This window comes from Apostichopus japonicus, chromosome 22 (genome assembly GCF_037975245.1).
Source record: "Apostichopus japonicus isolate 1M-3 chromosome 22, ASM3797524v1, whole genome shotgun sequence".
Taxonomy (NCBI): Eukaryota; Metazoa; Echinodermata; class Holothuroidea; order Aspidochirotida; family Stichopodidae; genus Apostichopus; species Apostichopus japonicus.
The window spans coordinates 5,520,849-5,539,747 of NC_092582.1; the positions used below are offsets into that span (position 1 = coordinate 5,520,849).

General features: G+C 38.0%; 1 protein-coding gene across 1 annotated transcript; it reads right to left on the reverse strand.

The window, feature by feature from the left end:
• Positions 1-1,033: 1,033 nt before the first annotated feature.
• LOC139964174 (protein-associating with the carboxyl-terminal domain of ezrin-like) lies at positions 1,034-16,362 on the reverse strand. Its single transcript, XM_071965566.1, has 11 exons — positions 15,901-16,362; positions 14,622-14,807; positions 13,492-13,608; positions 12,701-12,863; positions 10,613-10,718; positions 9,810-10,027; positions 8,955-9,160; positions 8,286-8,426; positions 7,735-8,017; positions 5,221-5,888; positions 1,034-4,663 (listed from the first exon to the last, which is right to left on the reverse strand). The coding sequence occupies exons 1-11, from the start codon at positions 16,072-16,074 to the stop codon at positions 4,607-4,609; spliced, it is 2,319 nt and encodes a 772-aa protein (XP_071821667.1). The 5' UTR covers positions 16,075-16,362; the 3' UTR covers positions 1,034-4,606.
• Positions 16,363-18,899: the final 2,537 nt, after the last annotated feature.

Below are 18,899 nucleotides of genomic sequence, written 5' to 3' on the forward strand. Positions count from 1 at the left end.
CCAGGTCGCTCCCCCCCCCCTCCCCCAACTCACTGCACTGCTCTTTTGTTATCTGTTTCAGTGAGTAGGTTCCATATAACAGGATTTTCAGGTTGCAAACAACGTGAAACATTGAAGAGAAAACGAGTCGTCACTGCTAGTTAAAAGCCCCATCTCTGACAATTAACTTGCCCCTAACATGAGATATGGTTGATTGAATGCAACATATTCTTCGGTTAAAACCATCCAAGATTCGCCCTAAACCACGTGCCGCCCTCTGAAAAAAGATAACTTTCCGTTGCTTGCAAGTGAAGTTTTTTTCTTGTCAATACAAAATGCAGACAGTAATGAAACCTGATATCTTTTATCTAGACCTGAGAAGTCCACGCTGCTATATACACTGTGTTGTGGGTATTGACCGTAGCTGCATGTATTGACTGTACACTAGTGTCTAATTACCGACGGTAGCAAGCTGTGTGTGTGTATTTTCTGGGATCGATGGTGGTGTCTAACACCTCTGTTACACCTCATTTGAAACTAGGTCAGATTAGCACACCGGACGTTTCTTTGTGCACGAGTCTTCACTCCCTCTAAACCTTCAACTACTACAGGAAGTTGGATCACAGTAGGAGGTCAATGATGTCATATGGGCAAATGCTCTTCAAAATCTTTACAGCGTTCTCTCTACTATATCATCAAAATTCAACCATTTTTGTAGAAATTTCCTTTTCCTCTGTGGCTAAATGATTCACAAATTATAAAGAAAGCCAAGGACATTTCCAGCTGTAGTGCACTGATAACATCATCCATTCTGCTGTTGCCAGATACATTTTAAAAGATATCACAAAATTTGAAAAATTCCTATCTCTGTGATACAAAGTGCTATGAGGATGCACCTAGTAAAGATTAAGAAAATTCAGCAATTTGCAAAGAAATAAGCTACAGCCACCAGAATATCCTTTTAAATGTCCTCATGCGCACAATGTAACTGAATCGTGCTTGTTCCACTGCTATTCAATGCAGACCCCCCAAAAAATGAAAGAAACACAAAATGTGAAATAATTATATTTGGCATTATATTATAAAATTCCATTGCAATAATCTGAAAACAGGGGACAACAATAAATACACATAAGGCACCACGCACATGAGAAAAACAAAAAGAAATTGCTGTAAATTGTTTTGAGCTGTTTCTTACACAATATGCACATATAAATGTGGATGCTGCAAAGGGAAAACATATGCTCCAGTATCCAAACCATTACACTGAGTAAAATATTATTATTAATATTACTGATATATTTAGTTTGATTTTAAAAGAATTTTTGTGCAGAAACTGCACCGATACTCAAGTTACTTTATAATGCTGAAGTCAGTATTAATACATTAGAGGGCATCTGCATTACACCCCCTCCCCCTCCCCCCCCTTCCCATTCGTGAAGAATAGAGCTTCATGGCAGGAAAACTTTTCATTCTGTCACAATTTGACTATGGACAATCATTTCTTGACTTTCTAGTATCTGTGGGGACAATATACAGATAACGTTTTAACAATAAGGTCTTTCCTCAGATGGTATAACTCAAAGCTACATCCCATTTTTGCTAAAAATGGCAAGAAACTGAGGAAAATGTGTCCTAACATCAAGTATCAGGACTTCCAAAAAGAGTTCCAGATAACTTGACCATTGCAAAGGTACTACCCTTCTGAAAGATGATGATGGATAAGTCATTGGTGGAAGTGGAAAACCCTCTCAGCCCCGGAAAGGCCAAAGGTCAATTCCTGTGACAGTGACAGAAAAAACCCATTCATCAAAGAAATGGTTTGCATTTGAGAGCTTAGATTTTCTGACATTGCCCTCTGTTGACATAAAACCTTTGACCTTCACAGAAAACTCAATATGGTGCATTCACATACTAACTATGAAGTTCATCCACCTACAGTTTTTGAGCCATTATGTTTACAGTTTTCAGACTTTGATCTCTGTTGACCTCAACAGAACATAATAGTGTTCTTCTACTCAATCAGATGGATCCATTGACTGCATATGGAGTTTATCCAACCTCTACTTTGTGAGTTAACATGTTACAAGGTTTTCAGACTTTGACCTATTTTGACCTTCCACTTCTACAGAAAAATATGAATTTCTTGTTCTTGGTATGAAGCATCCACGTATCAAATATACAGTTCATCCACTTTACGGTTCTTGAGTTCTCGTGTTAACAACCAAGGGTATCACATGCTATTACCATCGCATAGATTCCTTTTGCCTTTCGCAGGAAAAGTTTGTAATTACTGCAAATTTTCTAGCAATTGGTAAATTTGGTTTACAGCTGTATTTTAAGAGCTGATTCCAGTATATTGTCCTTGCTAATTACAGTAGCTTGACTAGTCCAGTGTAATTCTAAATAATGAAATGTCAATATTTTTCTTATTTGCATTTTCCCAAAAAATGCAAAATAAAAGAAAAAATTCAATATTATTCTTCACCATAAAATCATCTATATAGTTGTACAAAGTTTCAAAGGCTTCATAGATTAAAATGATGTCTTAAAGAACCCCAGAAAATGAAAGATATTTAGTGGTTACTATGCCTAAACATATTCATAGTGTGGCAAGCCACTACATGTTAATATACATGAACTTGTGCACACCAAAATGAAGAGGATTATCATTGACTGATGCGGCAACAAATACAGATAGGTATCAGGAATCAGTTATTTTGTTGACAAAGTATTAACCATTTAATTCAATGGTAAGGATTTTACAGTATAAAATTGTTATTCCAATTCCTAATGTAGGCCTAAATCCCTTTAAGACTTGCTATATAGGCTGAGAGCCTGCATGAGATTGTTTACATGCACAGGGAAATATTTTGACAAATAAACAGTCATCTGGTATAAATCACAAAACCAATTGCCAATTGGAGACCAATTGATATAACCTTTTAACCCCTTGGGCCAATTTTTCCACAACATGAGATAACCTGTTGATCCCTTGAAGTTCAGAGGGTGAAACTGGATAGCAGCAGCTTGAGTGTGCAATACTACATATCAACTTTTCTTGAACTTTCCTGGATAACTGTATGTTCTGTTTAAGACCTGTAGAGACCCTTCACAAAATGTAACTGAACTGAATTTGACCAATCTATATTCACCAAAAGAATACCATACCATTGGAGAATTGACATATTGATAGTAGCTTTAATTTTGGAGTTATCATGTTTAAAAGGTTATCCGACATTGACACTTGTTGACCTCCACCAATTTCAATCATGGAGCATCTATATATCAAGTATGACATTGATTCAACTTGTGGTTGATGAGATATCATGTTTACAAGCTGTTTATTACTATTTCCAATTAAGCCCCACCAACTCATTAATAGTAATAAGGTCAATGTTGATAGTGAGGTACAATCTCATTGTGACAGACTTGATCATGTACAGTACATGTTAATGTAAAAATCAATTATTCACAGAGCAAGACAATATTCTTATTTCATAAAATGCATTTTGATGTGAAGATTTGACTTTGTAGTACATTGACAGCCAAACAAACATTTCAGACACAACTTGTTTCAAGGAGAGATCAACATTATTAAAGGAGAGCAGAGCTTTTCGCTAATAAAGAAAGTATTTACTATGAAATCCCTGACAACCTATTCAGATTTATTTCCTTGAGAAACAAAGTATTAAACAAAAAGTCAACTAACCTCAAACAGCTGAAGTAAGATAAACAAGAGACAGACAATTGAATTTCAGCTAGTCACATGGAATATGTTTGGCATCCTTGTATTGATCACATATATGACACTAGAACAGGGGTGGGCATTCTTTTTGAATAAATGGGCCAGATATAAGGAGTGAAACATTGACTGGGCGCACCTAACCATCGACCTGCTGTTGACTTCAAATCTTTGGTTCCCAGAACTTTCAAGCAATAGGTGTGTGTACTTAATCTGTATTCACAAAAACATAATGTCAATACAGTACAGGTGATCATTAATGGGGATAATAGGCCTACCTGACAGCATCATTACTGCTGATAAATTCTAAGCAGCTAGCTTGTATTTTGTTATGATGTAAAATAGATTGATTTTTTTTTCTTTGTCTTGAGACATCTCACGGGCCGCAAAAAAATCACTGGCGGGCCGTAGGTTGCCCACCCCTGCACTAGAACAACCCTTTAAAAAATAGCCCCCCACTCCTTCCCCACCCTCATTCCCCATTTAAAATTCTGCTGAACCAGTTGATCATAGTAATGCCACTTTCCATTTACACTTTATACATAAAATGCACTGTCTACACTTGACAGTCTTCAGTATGGTACCTTTAAAAGTATTATATATGCACTATGAACTGGAATCTTTCATCATATTTAAATAGCAACCCCAACATCTGTGATGATTTGAAATCTCAACTGAAGCACTTCCAGGCAACTTTTGGGAATTTTATCATACTTACATTCTGGGGTAATAGACAATTTTACTTTTAATGCATCTATAATGAAACACAATATTGCAGCCTTTTGAAGACTAATTGGCATAACATGCAATACACTGTGACAACCTTACAACTATGATAAAATATGACTCAAATATTATTTGGGGATAGTACTCGGGTATGATTCAGAAATCTTCTACATCTAGGTCAAGGTCTTCATCTTCACCCCATCCTGCTGGTTCCTGCAAGGAAAAATTTTGAGTAAAAGTTATCTTTAGACATTTGAAGTGTCCTCAAATAATGATTTCACTTCATTTGTTCATATTTCGAATAAAATTATTATTTTCTATCGGAAGCCGTTGAGTGTCAACGTACAAATCTGGTAGTAGTTAGGCTATAAAGAATGTAACAAGCATCTCACTGTTATGGTACATGACAAGTACTTATAGTCTGAAAATTGTTATTTTGAGAGCACAGCTTTGCAACTGGACCATATTACACTGAATAGATGGCTTCACAAATTTTATTCAGAAATCAGAAAAATATTTATATAGCGCCAACATCAACAACAGTTGTTCAAAGGCGCTAAAAGAAAGTTGCATGAAATTATCACAATACACTTGTTTAAACAGATCAAATTTTAGCAGTTTCTTGAATATATATGTACACAGTCTGAGCATTTATCATGTGGTTGGGAAGAGCATTCCATTGTTCAAGACCAAAACAAGAGAACTAAACAAAACAAAAATAATAATATTCAGAAGATTACGGAGCAAAACACAACAGGCATAATGCATACCTCTACTGAAACATGTGCGTCAAAGTTTGCAGCATGCCCCCCCTCCGGCAATAAATTTTCAGAAGAAGTTGAAGCTCTCACGGCAGATTCCCCTGGCAAAGAAGAACTTTTTGGAACTTCCCGTGAATTACTGTCACTTTTCTGTTTCGTTTGAAAATGAAAGTCCGGTTCCATGTCTGCAAAAAAGTCTGGCTCGGTACTGGTGCTTCTATTTAGTTTGATCTCTGGTATCTCGTACAAGCCACCAAATCCATCTTTCGATTTTGAACTGGCCTGGACATTCTCCTGTTCCGTCCTTTCAGAAACACTGGGTTTGGATTCTTTTTTGTCTAAAGTATTACTACTCCTCTCAGATACATCATCACCTACTGACCAATCATATTTGTCATTGTTCCAACTTTCATCCCAAGAGTCACCTTTACCCGGTGATTGCATATTCATGACTGGATCAGCTAACGTCCCTTCTATCGGTTCAAAAGTTTCCTCTGATTCTTCTTCCCCTTCCCAATCCAGCCAACCAGAATCCTCTATCTCCTGGTCACCCTCTGTGAGAAACGTTTCCTTCTCTGCATCATCTGCTCTGTCTGCGTCTCCTGAATATCCATTGCTATCATTATCATCAGGGGATAACAATCTGTTCTCTAATGACCTCCCAATCCTCATGGGACCTAGTGAAAGATAGACACATGTTACATGTGAAGAGCAGAGTGCATGATAAACAGAGAAGGGAAATAAAATCAAAAATGATAAGAGCAAAGCAATTATTAACTAGCGAGAGGTTGTTGTCTAGCATCACCAAAGGGGATTGCCAACAATGTATAGGTCTTGATAGGCTCTGTTGGTGAAACACAGGTTACCTAGTAGAGTGGTACCTGACTAGCATCACCAAAGGGGATCGCCAACAATGTATAGGTCTTGATAGGCTCTGTTGGTGAAACACAGGTTACCTAGTAGAGTGGTACCTGACTAGCATCACCAAAGGGGATCGCCAACAATGTATAGGTCTTGATAGGCTCTGTTGGTGAAACACAGGTTACCTAGTAGAGTGGTACCTGACTAGCATTACCAAAGGGGATCGCCAACAATGTATAGGTCTTGATAGGCTCTGTTGGTGAAACACAGGTTACCTAGTAGAGTGGTACCTGACAAGCATCACCAAAGGGGATCGCCAACAATGTATAGGTCTTGATAGGCTCTGTTGGTGAAACACAGGTTACCTAGTAGAGTGGTACCTGACAAGCATCACCAAAGGGGATCGCCAACAATGTATAGGTCTTGATAGGCTCTGTTGGTGAAACACAGGTTACCTAGTAGAGTGGTACCTGACTAGCATCACCAAAGGGGATCGCCAACAATGTATAGGTCTTGATAGGCTCTGTAGGTGAAACACAGGTTACCTAGTAGAGTGGTACCTGACTAGCATCACTAAAGGGGATCGCCAACAATGTATAGGTCTTGATAGGCTCTGTAGGTGAAACACAGGTTACCTAGTAGAGTGGTACCTGACTAGCATCACTAAAGGGTATTGCCAACAATGTATAGGTCTTGATAGGCTCTGTTGGTAGAACACAGGTTACCTAGCAGACTGTTTGCTGACTAGCATAACCAAAGGGGATCACCAACAATGTATAGGTCTTGAGAGGCTCTGTTGGTAGAACACAGGTTACCTAGCAGAGTGTTTGCTGACTAGCATAACCAAAGGGGATCACCAACAATGTATAGGTCTTGAGAGGCTCTGTTGGTAGAACACAGGTTACCTAGCAGAGTGGTAGCTGACTAGTATAACCAAAGGGGATCACCAACAATGTATAGGTCTTGATAGGCTCTGTTGATAGAACACAGGCTACCTAGCAGAGTGGTTGCTGACTAGCATCACTAAAGGGGATCGCCAACAATGTATAGGTCTTGATGGGCTCTGTTGGTATTTCTAGTTTTGTATTTCTAGGTCACTTTCATTCCGTCCTGTTCTAACCAATAATTTCTTTGCCTTTTCAACAACAATAAAGCACAATTGTGCTATAATATTGTATCATTATTTGCCACCCATTGCTTTGAAAACATCACACATACTTCATCTCCTGGAGCAGTTTCACCATGCGACATGGCCTCACCAACCAGAAGATTACAAGACCCTTTTATAGGTTAATTCTCGTGTAAAATGAATCCTGTAAAACACTTCACCTCTTTCCTCCCTTATCAACTAAACGGTCCATTTGTTCTGTCAGCATCATTAACTGATGCTAGTTTATTTCCGGGGATAACATTGATAAGTTTACAGCATGACTCAGATACAAATTTAAGTGTGGATATGTCATCAAGGCCAAATTGCTGATGAGGCCTGCTCCTCAGTATAGAAGCAAATTGCTTGAGCTCACTCATTTTTCTTTCTTCAACTCAACCACATGTTTATTGTACTTTTAATCTCAAATGAACAATAGCTGAAATAATTTATACCATTCCCTGTTTACAACTGAACTCGTCAACTCCATTTAACGATTAAATTTATCTTCTTACTTGTCTCTGGTTCCTGCTTCTTCGACCTCTTCTCTTCTCGTTCCTTCCTCCTCTGCTCATTTTTTAACCTCATCTCTTGTCTCTTCTCTTCCCTCTCCAACTTTCTGGCATCGCTGGTATCTTCCACAGGACCTCTGTTATGTTCTTCGGTCTTGTAGATTGGGAGGGGTTGTGGGGGTGCAGTGGGGGTCATCCTAGGGATAGTGATAACCCCACTGACAGCTGTGAGTTGCTTGCCCTGTTTTGCTAATGCTTGATTACTGTTACTGGTACTATCAGGGAACTGAAATAGACGAGAAGTCATTATTGACATTTGAATGAATCGAGGACTATTTAAATGGCAGATTTATGTCAAACCCAAACACGTCGAAATGCTATTAATACCTCCTGGTGCATACGTCAAACCTAGTTTCCAAATTGGTTGATCAAAATTGTAATTTTTCTCCATCTCCATCAGTTTTCTGTTTTTTAATTTGCTTTGTCATCTGGAAACTGATACCAACTGAATTGAAATAACGAAATCTTACTGAATTGAAATAACAAAATCTTACCTTTGGTCTACCCTCAACAAAATATCGGACTCTGTCACCCCCCACTACAACTGAAGCACCTAAGAAAGGAACCAGATCGGCCAGCCCCCGAAGATTCCAAGCGACCATATCATTGTTAGTGTCCTTCAGACCTACGAGAAGCTGAAAGTGAAAGGCATATGAAAGTAAAATGTAATAGCACGTAATGTAAAATTGTGGGAAATGGCAGGTATTGAGCTACCGGTATCTTACCAGCTGATGTAGGGCTAACTCTTACACACTATAGTGCAACTATAGATAAGATAGAACTCTATTTCAGATGAGATTTACTTAGGGTTTTGATTAATTCAGACAACCTCTGACAGAAATTCAAACTAAATTCTGATAGTCCTGCAAAGAAAAAAAAATCTCATTTTGCAAGTCATCGTTCTCAATTTTTTTTAGTTTTCAAGAAATTTACATTTGAATAAAGGCAGAGCAGATTTCTGTTCTGAAGTTTAAATCAACTTTGGAGGTCATCTGCCAGACGACTAGTTTATTACACCAAATTGCACACACTGCAAGAAAACTAGTTGCTATGGAAACACCTCAATGAAAAAACACCCACAGATATGCCAATACTGGAAAATCTCCCTTTTTCTTTCTGCACAATAAATCCAATGAATCAGATGAAGTTTGATATGTACTCACCAAAGGTAAAATAGTTCCTTTTAGCACCTTTTGTTCAAAGAGATGTACGTAACCAGAAAAGAATTGAAGAAGAACGTGTCGTACATGGATTTCCCTGGAAGGGAACATCTGCAGTAAACTGGGTATAACATGTTCCTTAAACAGTTCCTCTGAGAGAATAGGATTCACCACTTGGGGGTCAAACTCTTTACCTCGTTTGCTGCTGTCTGTCGATCCAAAATTTTTTTTTTAAAAATTAAAATGGGCATAAAATGATCATTTATTTTTAAAAAGCACCATTTACTGCTACAAGGCATAACCAAATTGTTTGTCAAGAAACAAAACAAGGATTTTAAACTTGCCTATTAATTGTATATTCATGTCATGTTTTAAGTAATGTATTAAGTCATGTATAATAATTGTATATTAAGTTGTGTATTATGTCATGTATAGTAATTGTATATTTAGTCCAGACCAGATGCAATACAAAAATTTATTTGAGTCAAAGTGGTTAGACAAATTAGGTTATTCTACAATTTAGTAGTACAACTGGCTATAGTTTTGGTGTCCCTGTTACACTGTCCATCACTATGATATACTTCATATAATTGCCATGTAATTAATTATACCACAGAACAATTTAAATAAATTAACAAGACAAATAAATGTGTTAGAGTACAACAGATGACACAAGTGTATATACTATATATATTGAAATTTTTTCAATCCTAATACTTTAAGACTGATCAGTAATTCAATGAACACTTCCAACAGTTTCATTCTTTGTGGAGCAAGACACGAAACACACCACATAGGTAGACCACAAAATTAAACAATGGCCTTCATTCAGCAAAAGTAGGCATGTGAATAACTGACCTTTGACCGGGGTAAGTACATGCGGAAGAAGCAAGGACACGGCTACAGGTTCTGCTATAGCGAAACTAGTTAGGAGTAAAGGCATTATTTTGGTGGCCACCAGATGTTGTGGAAGAAGATACAGCCTGGGTGCCAAACCTTCAAAGAAGAGATTCTTCTCAGATTCTGTTTTGATGGTGATGTTACGAAGAAAGCGTGTGATGACAAGAAAATCATTCCTGTATAACGAGAAAGAGGAATGGACAATATATGAGTGAAACAATCAATTCTAAACACAGCAAATTAGCAATGAAACAACAGGGAATACTTTATCTAGTTCTAGTATCGCACAGCAATCTGCTATCAACTATGACTAACGTTGCTACATTAATACAAAGGTGCATTGCATTTTTTATATGCAAAACCCAAAATATAGGGATAGAAAACTGTCCAAAAACTTCAATATTGACATGTAAAGTTTACAGCAAACTGAAGCATTTGATCAGTATTTTGTCCCCCACACAATTTTCAAATCTACTTTTAACACACATCTGAAAGTAGTTCAGAAAATTATCCAAACTATCCAATTTTGTATAATTTTTTGGAAACCCAATAGACTAATGAAACATCTCGCCCAAATTAAATTAAAATTCCCCCGTGTCAGTTTACCGAGAATTTCAAGAAGCAAATGCAACTCTCTTAGTTACAAGGAACATGCTTAAGACAAAATATGTGCAAGTGCTACTGATTATTAATTAAAAGTTGACAGCCATCTACCAAGTTTCACATCAAGATGTATCGAGAAGTAAAGAACGAATACTCACTTGAAGAACGGGTCGTTAAGTAGAGTCGATAGCTTTGGCCTTAGCTTTGGTTCTTCGTTCAGAAAGTCTCTCTCAATTTTCTCATTGAATGATTCGGTCATTTCACCTGGAAATGGATGAATTTAAAAATTTAACAAAAAAAAATTAAGAAAGAAAAGCTAGTCTTGTATTTCGAGTTAAAGGACAGCGATAATGGCATTAGGGGGAGTTTGAAAAATGGGAAAATGGAAAATAAAAAGTTACCCAGTTAACATCTTTCTGAAGTCTTCCTTGACCCTAGCTTACAATCACCATTATATTCTCTGTTTAATGGGCATTTAGGGTACAACAGTGTTGAGAACGCAGGCACATTGCATGTATGAAGCGTTACAAGGGCCCATTGTAGCCTAACACTAGTCACTGCTAGTGAGGAACCTAATGTTATAATATAGTAAGTATTTGAAATTGCCTATGTGACAAATTAATGTTTAAGAAATTAGGTCGGGTTACCGTGTCAGAATGTTATAATACACAATTGTTCTGGTATATTCCTTATGATGACACGCTGGTCTCGGGTTAACGTTGGTTTATGTGAAGTCCCGTTGCGCTGTGCACACATTTTCGTGGATTCTCTGGAATGTTCGCGAGATATGCAAAGGACTTCCAAGAACGGTGAAACTGGGTCGAGTTGTTACTCAGGTGTATCGAGAAAGATCTAGATGATTCTTGACCTGGCGAATCGTATAAACCCCACCCAGATCGGAGAGTTTCTCAGTTTCTGAACGAATACAAGCGACGACACATATTATACCATTCTACTATATATCGTCAGTGCTCAACTGCCAGTAGTTTCTGAGGGATTGAGATATCGATACCAAGATTGATTCTACACTTCCATTCAGAAGTTTGAAGAGGACTTTGCTGTGAAACTACAGTTTTCCAGTCTTTATTTCGGAGGTGAAGAATTTCTGTCTCCGTTGAGGAAGTTCGTTACGCCAGGAGTTGGTGGCTATAAAGCTGATTTTGGACTGACTCTGGTAATATTTAGTCGGCCAGAAGTTCGACTTGTGCTTCACTCGATTGTGGCTGGAAGTCCGTCTTCTATTTGGGAGCATCGCTGGAAAGAAGGTGACTGCTGTTTCTGGGATCGCGAGAAACTTCGTCAAGGACCAGTGAATTTCGCGGTACAACGGACCGAGAATCGTCGTCATCGAGGTCGTGGCCTCTGAGGGATATCGCCGTTGGAAGAGACCAGCGTGTTTTAAAGTGTATCCTATCTTGTTAAGTTTGTGAGTAATTTTCTATATATTTGTACCTGTAATTACCACTTGTTGTTGTTAGTTCAAACTCCATTGTTCAATATAGTTTACGTTCTCATTCAAATTCTCTAGACTTGTTAATTTGTCTGTGTTCCTTACGGAAACGAACCGAGGCTTGTGTCTCGTTACAAATTAATTATCGAGACCTCTCGCATTCCAACGTAACAGAAGACTTAATGAACAACTTACAGATGCAACTAAAACTCTAAATCCCAATTACAAACATTATGAAATTTAAGTTTGTTATAACAAATAACTGTGGCACTTTATGTTACAGTATTATTTTGAGTAAATTTATTTTTCCTTGTAATTTCTAAATACCAAAACTTTTTCTCACTGCCTCCTTATGTGACCAATACTGTTCACATTGCACAACTCTTCTTGAGGCTAAAGAAGACATAGACAAAACTGTAGATGGTTCTTAATATCAGAGCTAGGTCTCTGCTTCTCTCTTGAGTTTGATCATTGCTTTGACTGCCTTTTCCTTCTTCTATTCTAGCTTTCCCTCCACCCCCTCCCTCTCCTTCTCCTCCCCTCCGACTTTTTGTTTTTCTTATAAGTTTGCATAATATTTTCTGAAACTTCTTCCCTGGTTATCTTTTCATTTCAGCCACAAAGTTACATCTCTGTATTCCCATGCAGTACTTGCTATGTTTTCTTCTATCATAATATTTTGTCCTATTTGTAGCAGCAAAGACTCTTTTCACAATACTGTAAACTTATGAATATCTATGATGTAAGACAGTAAGAGTATCCGGATTTCCATATTTTAATCAAATCATTTTCTTACCTAGATTGCCAATATGTTCAAGCATTTCTTGAATTAGGACTCCAAATGCATATGCATCACGGGCGTGGCCAATGTCTGGAGCAATGGATGTCTTCATTGTTTCATCTTGCTCTTCTGGGGGGATGGCTCTCTTCAAACGTTGCTCTCTGCACTGGTTGAGAAACTGAAAGAGATCACAGAATTTTTATCTTAGTTACAAGTGATGTTACAAGTGTATAAGTAAATAAATGTTAGAAAACTGACTGAGAAACTATAAGTGAAAGATAATCATGAGCAAATCATGAGCATATCATGAGCATATCATGAGTAAATCATGAGCCTATCATGCATGCATCATGAGCATATCATGCATGCATCATGAGCATATCATGATCATATAATCTATACATTAAGAACATATAATGCATGCATCATGATCAAATCATGAGCATATCATGAGCAAATCATGAGCATTTCATGAGCATATATCATGAACAAATCATGAGCTTATCATGCATGCATCATGAGCATATCGTGAACAAATCATGAGCATATCATGCATGCATCATGAGCATATCATGCATGCATCATGAGCATATCATAAACAAATCATGAGCATATCATGCAAGCATTATGATGATATTATGCATGCATCATGAGCATATGATGCATGCATCATGATGCTATTGTAACAACAGACAAAAAACCACCTTTCATCAACACAACCAACATCCCTTCTCCTCCCTTCCAACACCAACCTCAATACACACTTACAACCAATATGGACGTCAAACTTTTACGAGGTCACTCACCGAGACTGTAGCATCTTCAAATTTACAGACGTGCTCCATGCCTCCCAATCTCCACCCTCCATCTTTGCTACTGACATAGATGGCAGCAATGGAGACATTGTTGTGAGATACGCCTCCCTGAAAATAGATGAAGGCTAACATGTGAATACGAAAGCCTTTGCTGATCATTCTAACCTGTAGCACAACTACCCACAGTTGGTTACAACCAAGGACTCAAGGGTAGTCCTTTAAACTAGCACTCTGATATCAAAAGTCGAGTCAGAGTCTTCTTGTCTTCTTTACCATCTGTCTCTCGTTGTTTCCTTTTTGCTTTGTTTTATGGTATTTATAAAGGAACAATAATTAACTTAAAGTTTTACAAATTTGTTAGCATTTTCTTTGTTTCAAAGACAAAAGAATTTCATATAATTTGAAAAGTAAAAACTTAACTACAAGGTTGACATCTAATGTGCCTTAGAAAGGCAGAGATTCTACAGTAGATTGAAAAGCAATCTGCATGTATACCAGGTTGGCCAGTTATTGGCCAGTATAACTCCAGACTAAAAAAAAATTGATCTGTATGGTTTCATTAATCCATGGAATAAATGGTCAACAAAATTCATATGTGCATTAAAATTTTAAGACAAAGATGACATCAGGGATGTGCCCAGGATTTCCTGAGCGCTGGTTATACTGATTTTTGAAGGTGCTCAGATGCCAAATGCTGGCACTTGTGTAGCTTTTTAAGCACATACACAAGTAATAATAGTTTTGCTAACAATTTACATTTTTAAATTTGTCTTAGTGAAATATATTACTGTACGTACCTGGTAAAAATTATTAGTTTGTTTCAAAGAGATTTTACAAGGGACCGATTGAGAGCCGTAAGTAATGTTTCTCGCATGCATAACTGATGCATTATTCTGTATGATTTAGACATAGGCTAGGCCCAATTTATGTTGAATATATTGTTAGGAATGTCAGGATTTTAGATGAAAATAGAGCTGGGATTCACGATTTTTAAGACAGTGCTGGGTGGTAATTTTTAGTGCTGGGCGGGGCCGCCCAGTGCCGCCCAGTGTGGGCACATCCCTGTGACATTATTTCATTTTTCCCACCAACAAGAACACTATAAGCAGATTTGAGCATACCTTATCATGCAGAAAAGCAAGAGCTTCGACAATATTGAAAAGTCCTGAGCAAATTTCTTCAGGACTCAATCTCTCCAAAGCTAGCTCCAATGGTTGCACCTGCTCTGTTATTAGAAATGTGCCTTCTAAATTCTTACAGCAGTCAAAGAATTTTAATATCGTAGGATGTCTCAGGATCTTCAGTTGCTGCCAAAAAATAATAATAGTTATGCTATGAAAGATATGTACAGTAAGCAATGAAAAGAATTAATTACTGTATGAGGTTAAAGCACTGGGTATCTATAGAGCATTTGAACAATATTAGCTATGTTGTCAGCAGTCCCCCCCCCCTCCTCCCCAGTACCCAGTACCACATTGTACCAATTGCACATAGTACAGTAAGTTTACGAAATGGGCTTTTCTTATCATAGACATTTTTGTTAAGCTACAAATTGAGACTTAAATTTCCATCCCTTTTTGGAAATTTTGATCATTTGCGGTTGAATTATGTAGTGTTATGCTCCTATTCAATCACAGAGATAGGGAATATTTAGGTTTACATCACACTGCTATCAAGTGGGGCCAGCATGCCACTTGAGGGCCACAAGCCAGTTTTGTACAGCCTGTCAATACCTTCTCAAAAGCTTGTTAAGGCTGCCTACATGACCTTATGGCTATGGAAACATGAAATAGTTAGATGTATACTTCATGGAGTTTGTACAGGACCTTCTCTCCAACATAAGCATATCGACAATTATCATGCAAAATTCTGTTGTTCTATTTCCTATAGGACTAAGGTAGTATGTCCAATTTTGTCACAGGAGTGGACTAGGTTTATTCTTAATGCAGTAGGCTATAGTTGCACTGCTGCTAGAAGACGGCAGGTAGGTTTGTATCAGCTTACTTACTATAATATGTCCATCTTCTCCACAGGAGTTGGCTATGTTTGTCCTTAAACTTAAAAGTCAAATGTTGTGGTCAGTAAATTCCGAACAAGTTAATTTTATTCTATAACCCCCAGAACGATTTTGAACCCACCCCTGGTTTACATACATATAACAATAACATTGACAATGTTGTGAATTTTGTTAATGTTACTGATCATCAGTTTGCAGCCTTTACAGTTTCCATGCACTTTTGATCAAATTGTCAGCATTCATATGGTATAAAAATAGCATCTATAGGCTAGGCCTTACTGTATATTATAGTACTACAGTATAGTCAAAATAGTATTACTAATACTACGTCAGGCCTACAGTAGATTGGTGTAAATCTTAATTTCCAGGTTACAGGTGTTTACCCGCGTAGCATTCTTAATATGTTCTTCATCTTCTTCTTCTTTATTTTTGTTAACAAAAACTGTGACTTTAGAACCATCTGACCTTCTGCCTGGATGAATGGACCAGTCTTGAGTATTAACATCAAGTGGTTCCCCTAACTCACAACTCTTCAGAAGACTGTTTTCAGCACCCATCGCTATAAGTATAACCTAGGCCAACGTAGATTTATTTACGTCAGTTCACAGGTAGGCTCATCCAAGTCCTCTGTAATATGGAGAAAAGGTTTCACATGACTGTTTGGCCCTAGCATAGGGTAATGTTAAAATTTATATAATATTATTGCAACGGATACGATGAACAAGTGTGTAGGCCTAACTCTAACTGTGTTATTGTGTACTACTTCATCTCAAGCTAGTAACACTGATAATAATACAATACATGTGTTGGTTGTACACCCATTCCCATGTTCCCTGCAATAATGAAAACGTTGTGACGGTGGGCGCACGTAACTTAAAATTGTACTATGCCATCCGAGCAGGAAGATCGCAGTTCCGCAACAAGGGATACAGTATGTAACACATATTTTTCAAAACGCATTGCGTTTCTAGTTTGGTAAAATATCAACCTTATTACTGATCATATGATGAAAGTATTCCTCATATGTGCCATGTTTGGTCTTCGGTCATGCATCCATGCCATGAACCATATAAAATGCAATTCTAAGTGATTAAAAATAACTGTATTAGTTAAATTACTAAATAAGGCAATCAAGTAAAATGTGAGAGCCCCAAATTCTTGATGTTAGAAATGGATGTAAATTTCACCATTACCCAACACCAGAGCTCCCAACTGACCCGCATTTCGCGGGTTGAACCCGCATTCTAACACCCAAACCCGCTGATCCGCGCAAGCGTCCGAAAAACCCGCATTGTAATTGTCAAGTATACATAAAAGCAACTGCATCAAATTTTGACTTAGCAACCATCATTTCTTTAGCATTTAGCATAATTTAATAGAGTATAAAACCTCCTTTACAGCATCAATTGAACCTCAAATTAGCCTATATTTCTTTTCATTGGGGCGAGCAGCGAACATTTTCATGCCACGGGAAAGCATGAATTATCACCTACTATTCAATTTATTGATGTTACACACAAAAAAAAAATGCATATTTCTCAGAAAATTTGGGGTTACAAAAGCCTTTCTAAGTGCCACCATTTTACATGCATGTATAGGCATCACCAGGATCCCCAAAAAAATCAAAAGGGGGAGGGGGACAGCCCTCCCCTTATACCCCTCCCCCAGGACGTGGCATGGACCAGCAAGGGCGGCGGAACCGGGGGGCACAGGGGGCACGTGCCCCCACTTTTCCTCAGGTTAAAAATGTGCCCTTTTTCTACATAAAAATTGTACTCTTGATCACCTTATTAGGTCAGCATAGGCCTATAGGAGCCCAATTTGATTTGGGGGGCTGTAACGACTTGCCCGAAAAATATAACCAAACTTTTTCGCGGGCTCCGCGCGCGTCCAACGTCGCATATCATATAGGTATGCATCGGTTATTACACCGCATGCCAATAACATACAATCATTTGCCCTGTGATTACCCTTCCATTTTATTTATAATTATTGGGGAAGTCGTTACAATAATAATGATCATAATAATATCATAATTTCCAAAAATGCATTGCTATGTTAAATTGTGACTTTGTAATAAGCACAGGCGTGTAGCCAAGGGGGGGCGAAGGGGGCAGCCGCCCCCCCCCCGAGCATTTTTTTTATATTTTCCCCGTGTGCAGGGACTTAGACTTTATAATGATTTCACCTCATTTTGTCTCAAAAGAAAACTGGTTTCCAATTTGCACATTGGATATTGCAGTGCTAGTATGCATTGTTTCCTTGAGGGGGGGGAGGGGCGTTGATGGAGTGATGTGTATACGCAAATAAGATACTACAATAAGAGTTATAAAGGGTACTAAATATCAGGCTGCATCAGTTCAATCGAATTTCTGCAAAGTGCCCTTCGACGTCGGTGCCCCCCCCCCCCCCCAGATTAAAAGTGCTTCCGCCGCCCTTGTGGACCAGCATTTGCCTTCTCAAGAGTAGGGAGCTATGCAACACTGTTTGGATGATATTCACTATTATATATAAACTGAGCCAGTTTGACATGAACTGCAACACCGGGTGGATCACCATATGCGTAGGAGCTCAATTTGATTGGGGGGGGGGGGGCTGTAGCGACTTGCCCGAAAAATATAACCAACATTTTTCGCGCGTTCAACTTGTAAATGTACATATCACATAGGCATGCATCGTTTATTACATCGCATGCCAGTTACATCATTTGCAGTGTTATTACCCTTCCATATTGGTTATCATTTATGGGGAAGTCGTTACAATAATCATATCAGTTAAACCATTGAAAAACACATTGCAATTTATTTTTCTTTCACTAGGTGCCCGAAAAAAATCTCAGCATGTGTATCACTAGTACCAAAGTATATTACGGTACATCGGAAGAACCACCATAACATTGGGATGGCCCTTAGCAAAGGATATATAAGCCTGTGTTTGTATACATTCCTCGTTGTCGGTTGTTGTTTAGCTCTGTCAAAGCATTATATGTCAACTTATTGCATCATTAAAGCAGCTAAATACCAACCACTGACGGCAAGTTCATCAGAAAGACTCCACGAATATTATGTTTAGATCAATGCAATGTGACTTTAAAAAGTTGATAACGTTGAAAATGCCTTAGTTGTTTTACTTTATAAGGCTTAGGCCTACTTGAAATTAAGCTACGAACTCACGGAGAATGCGAGAACAAGATTAAAAGGGAAACAGGAAAAGAAAGTTTATCAACATGATTATTAGTAAAAACCATCTAATCCTCGTTCTTAATTACATTTCTGAAGACGATCCTTGCAATAGGATCCGAAACGTCAGGCCCACTTACTTTAACACATTAATTATAATACAATGGAATTCACTTTGCCAGAACGACTATGAACCACCATAT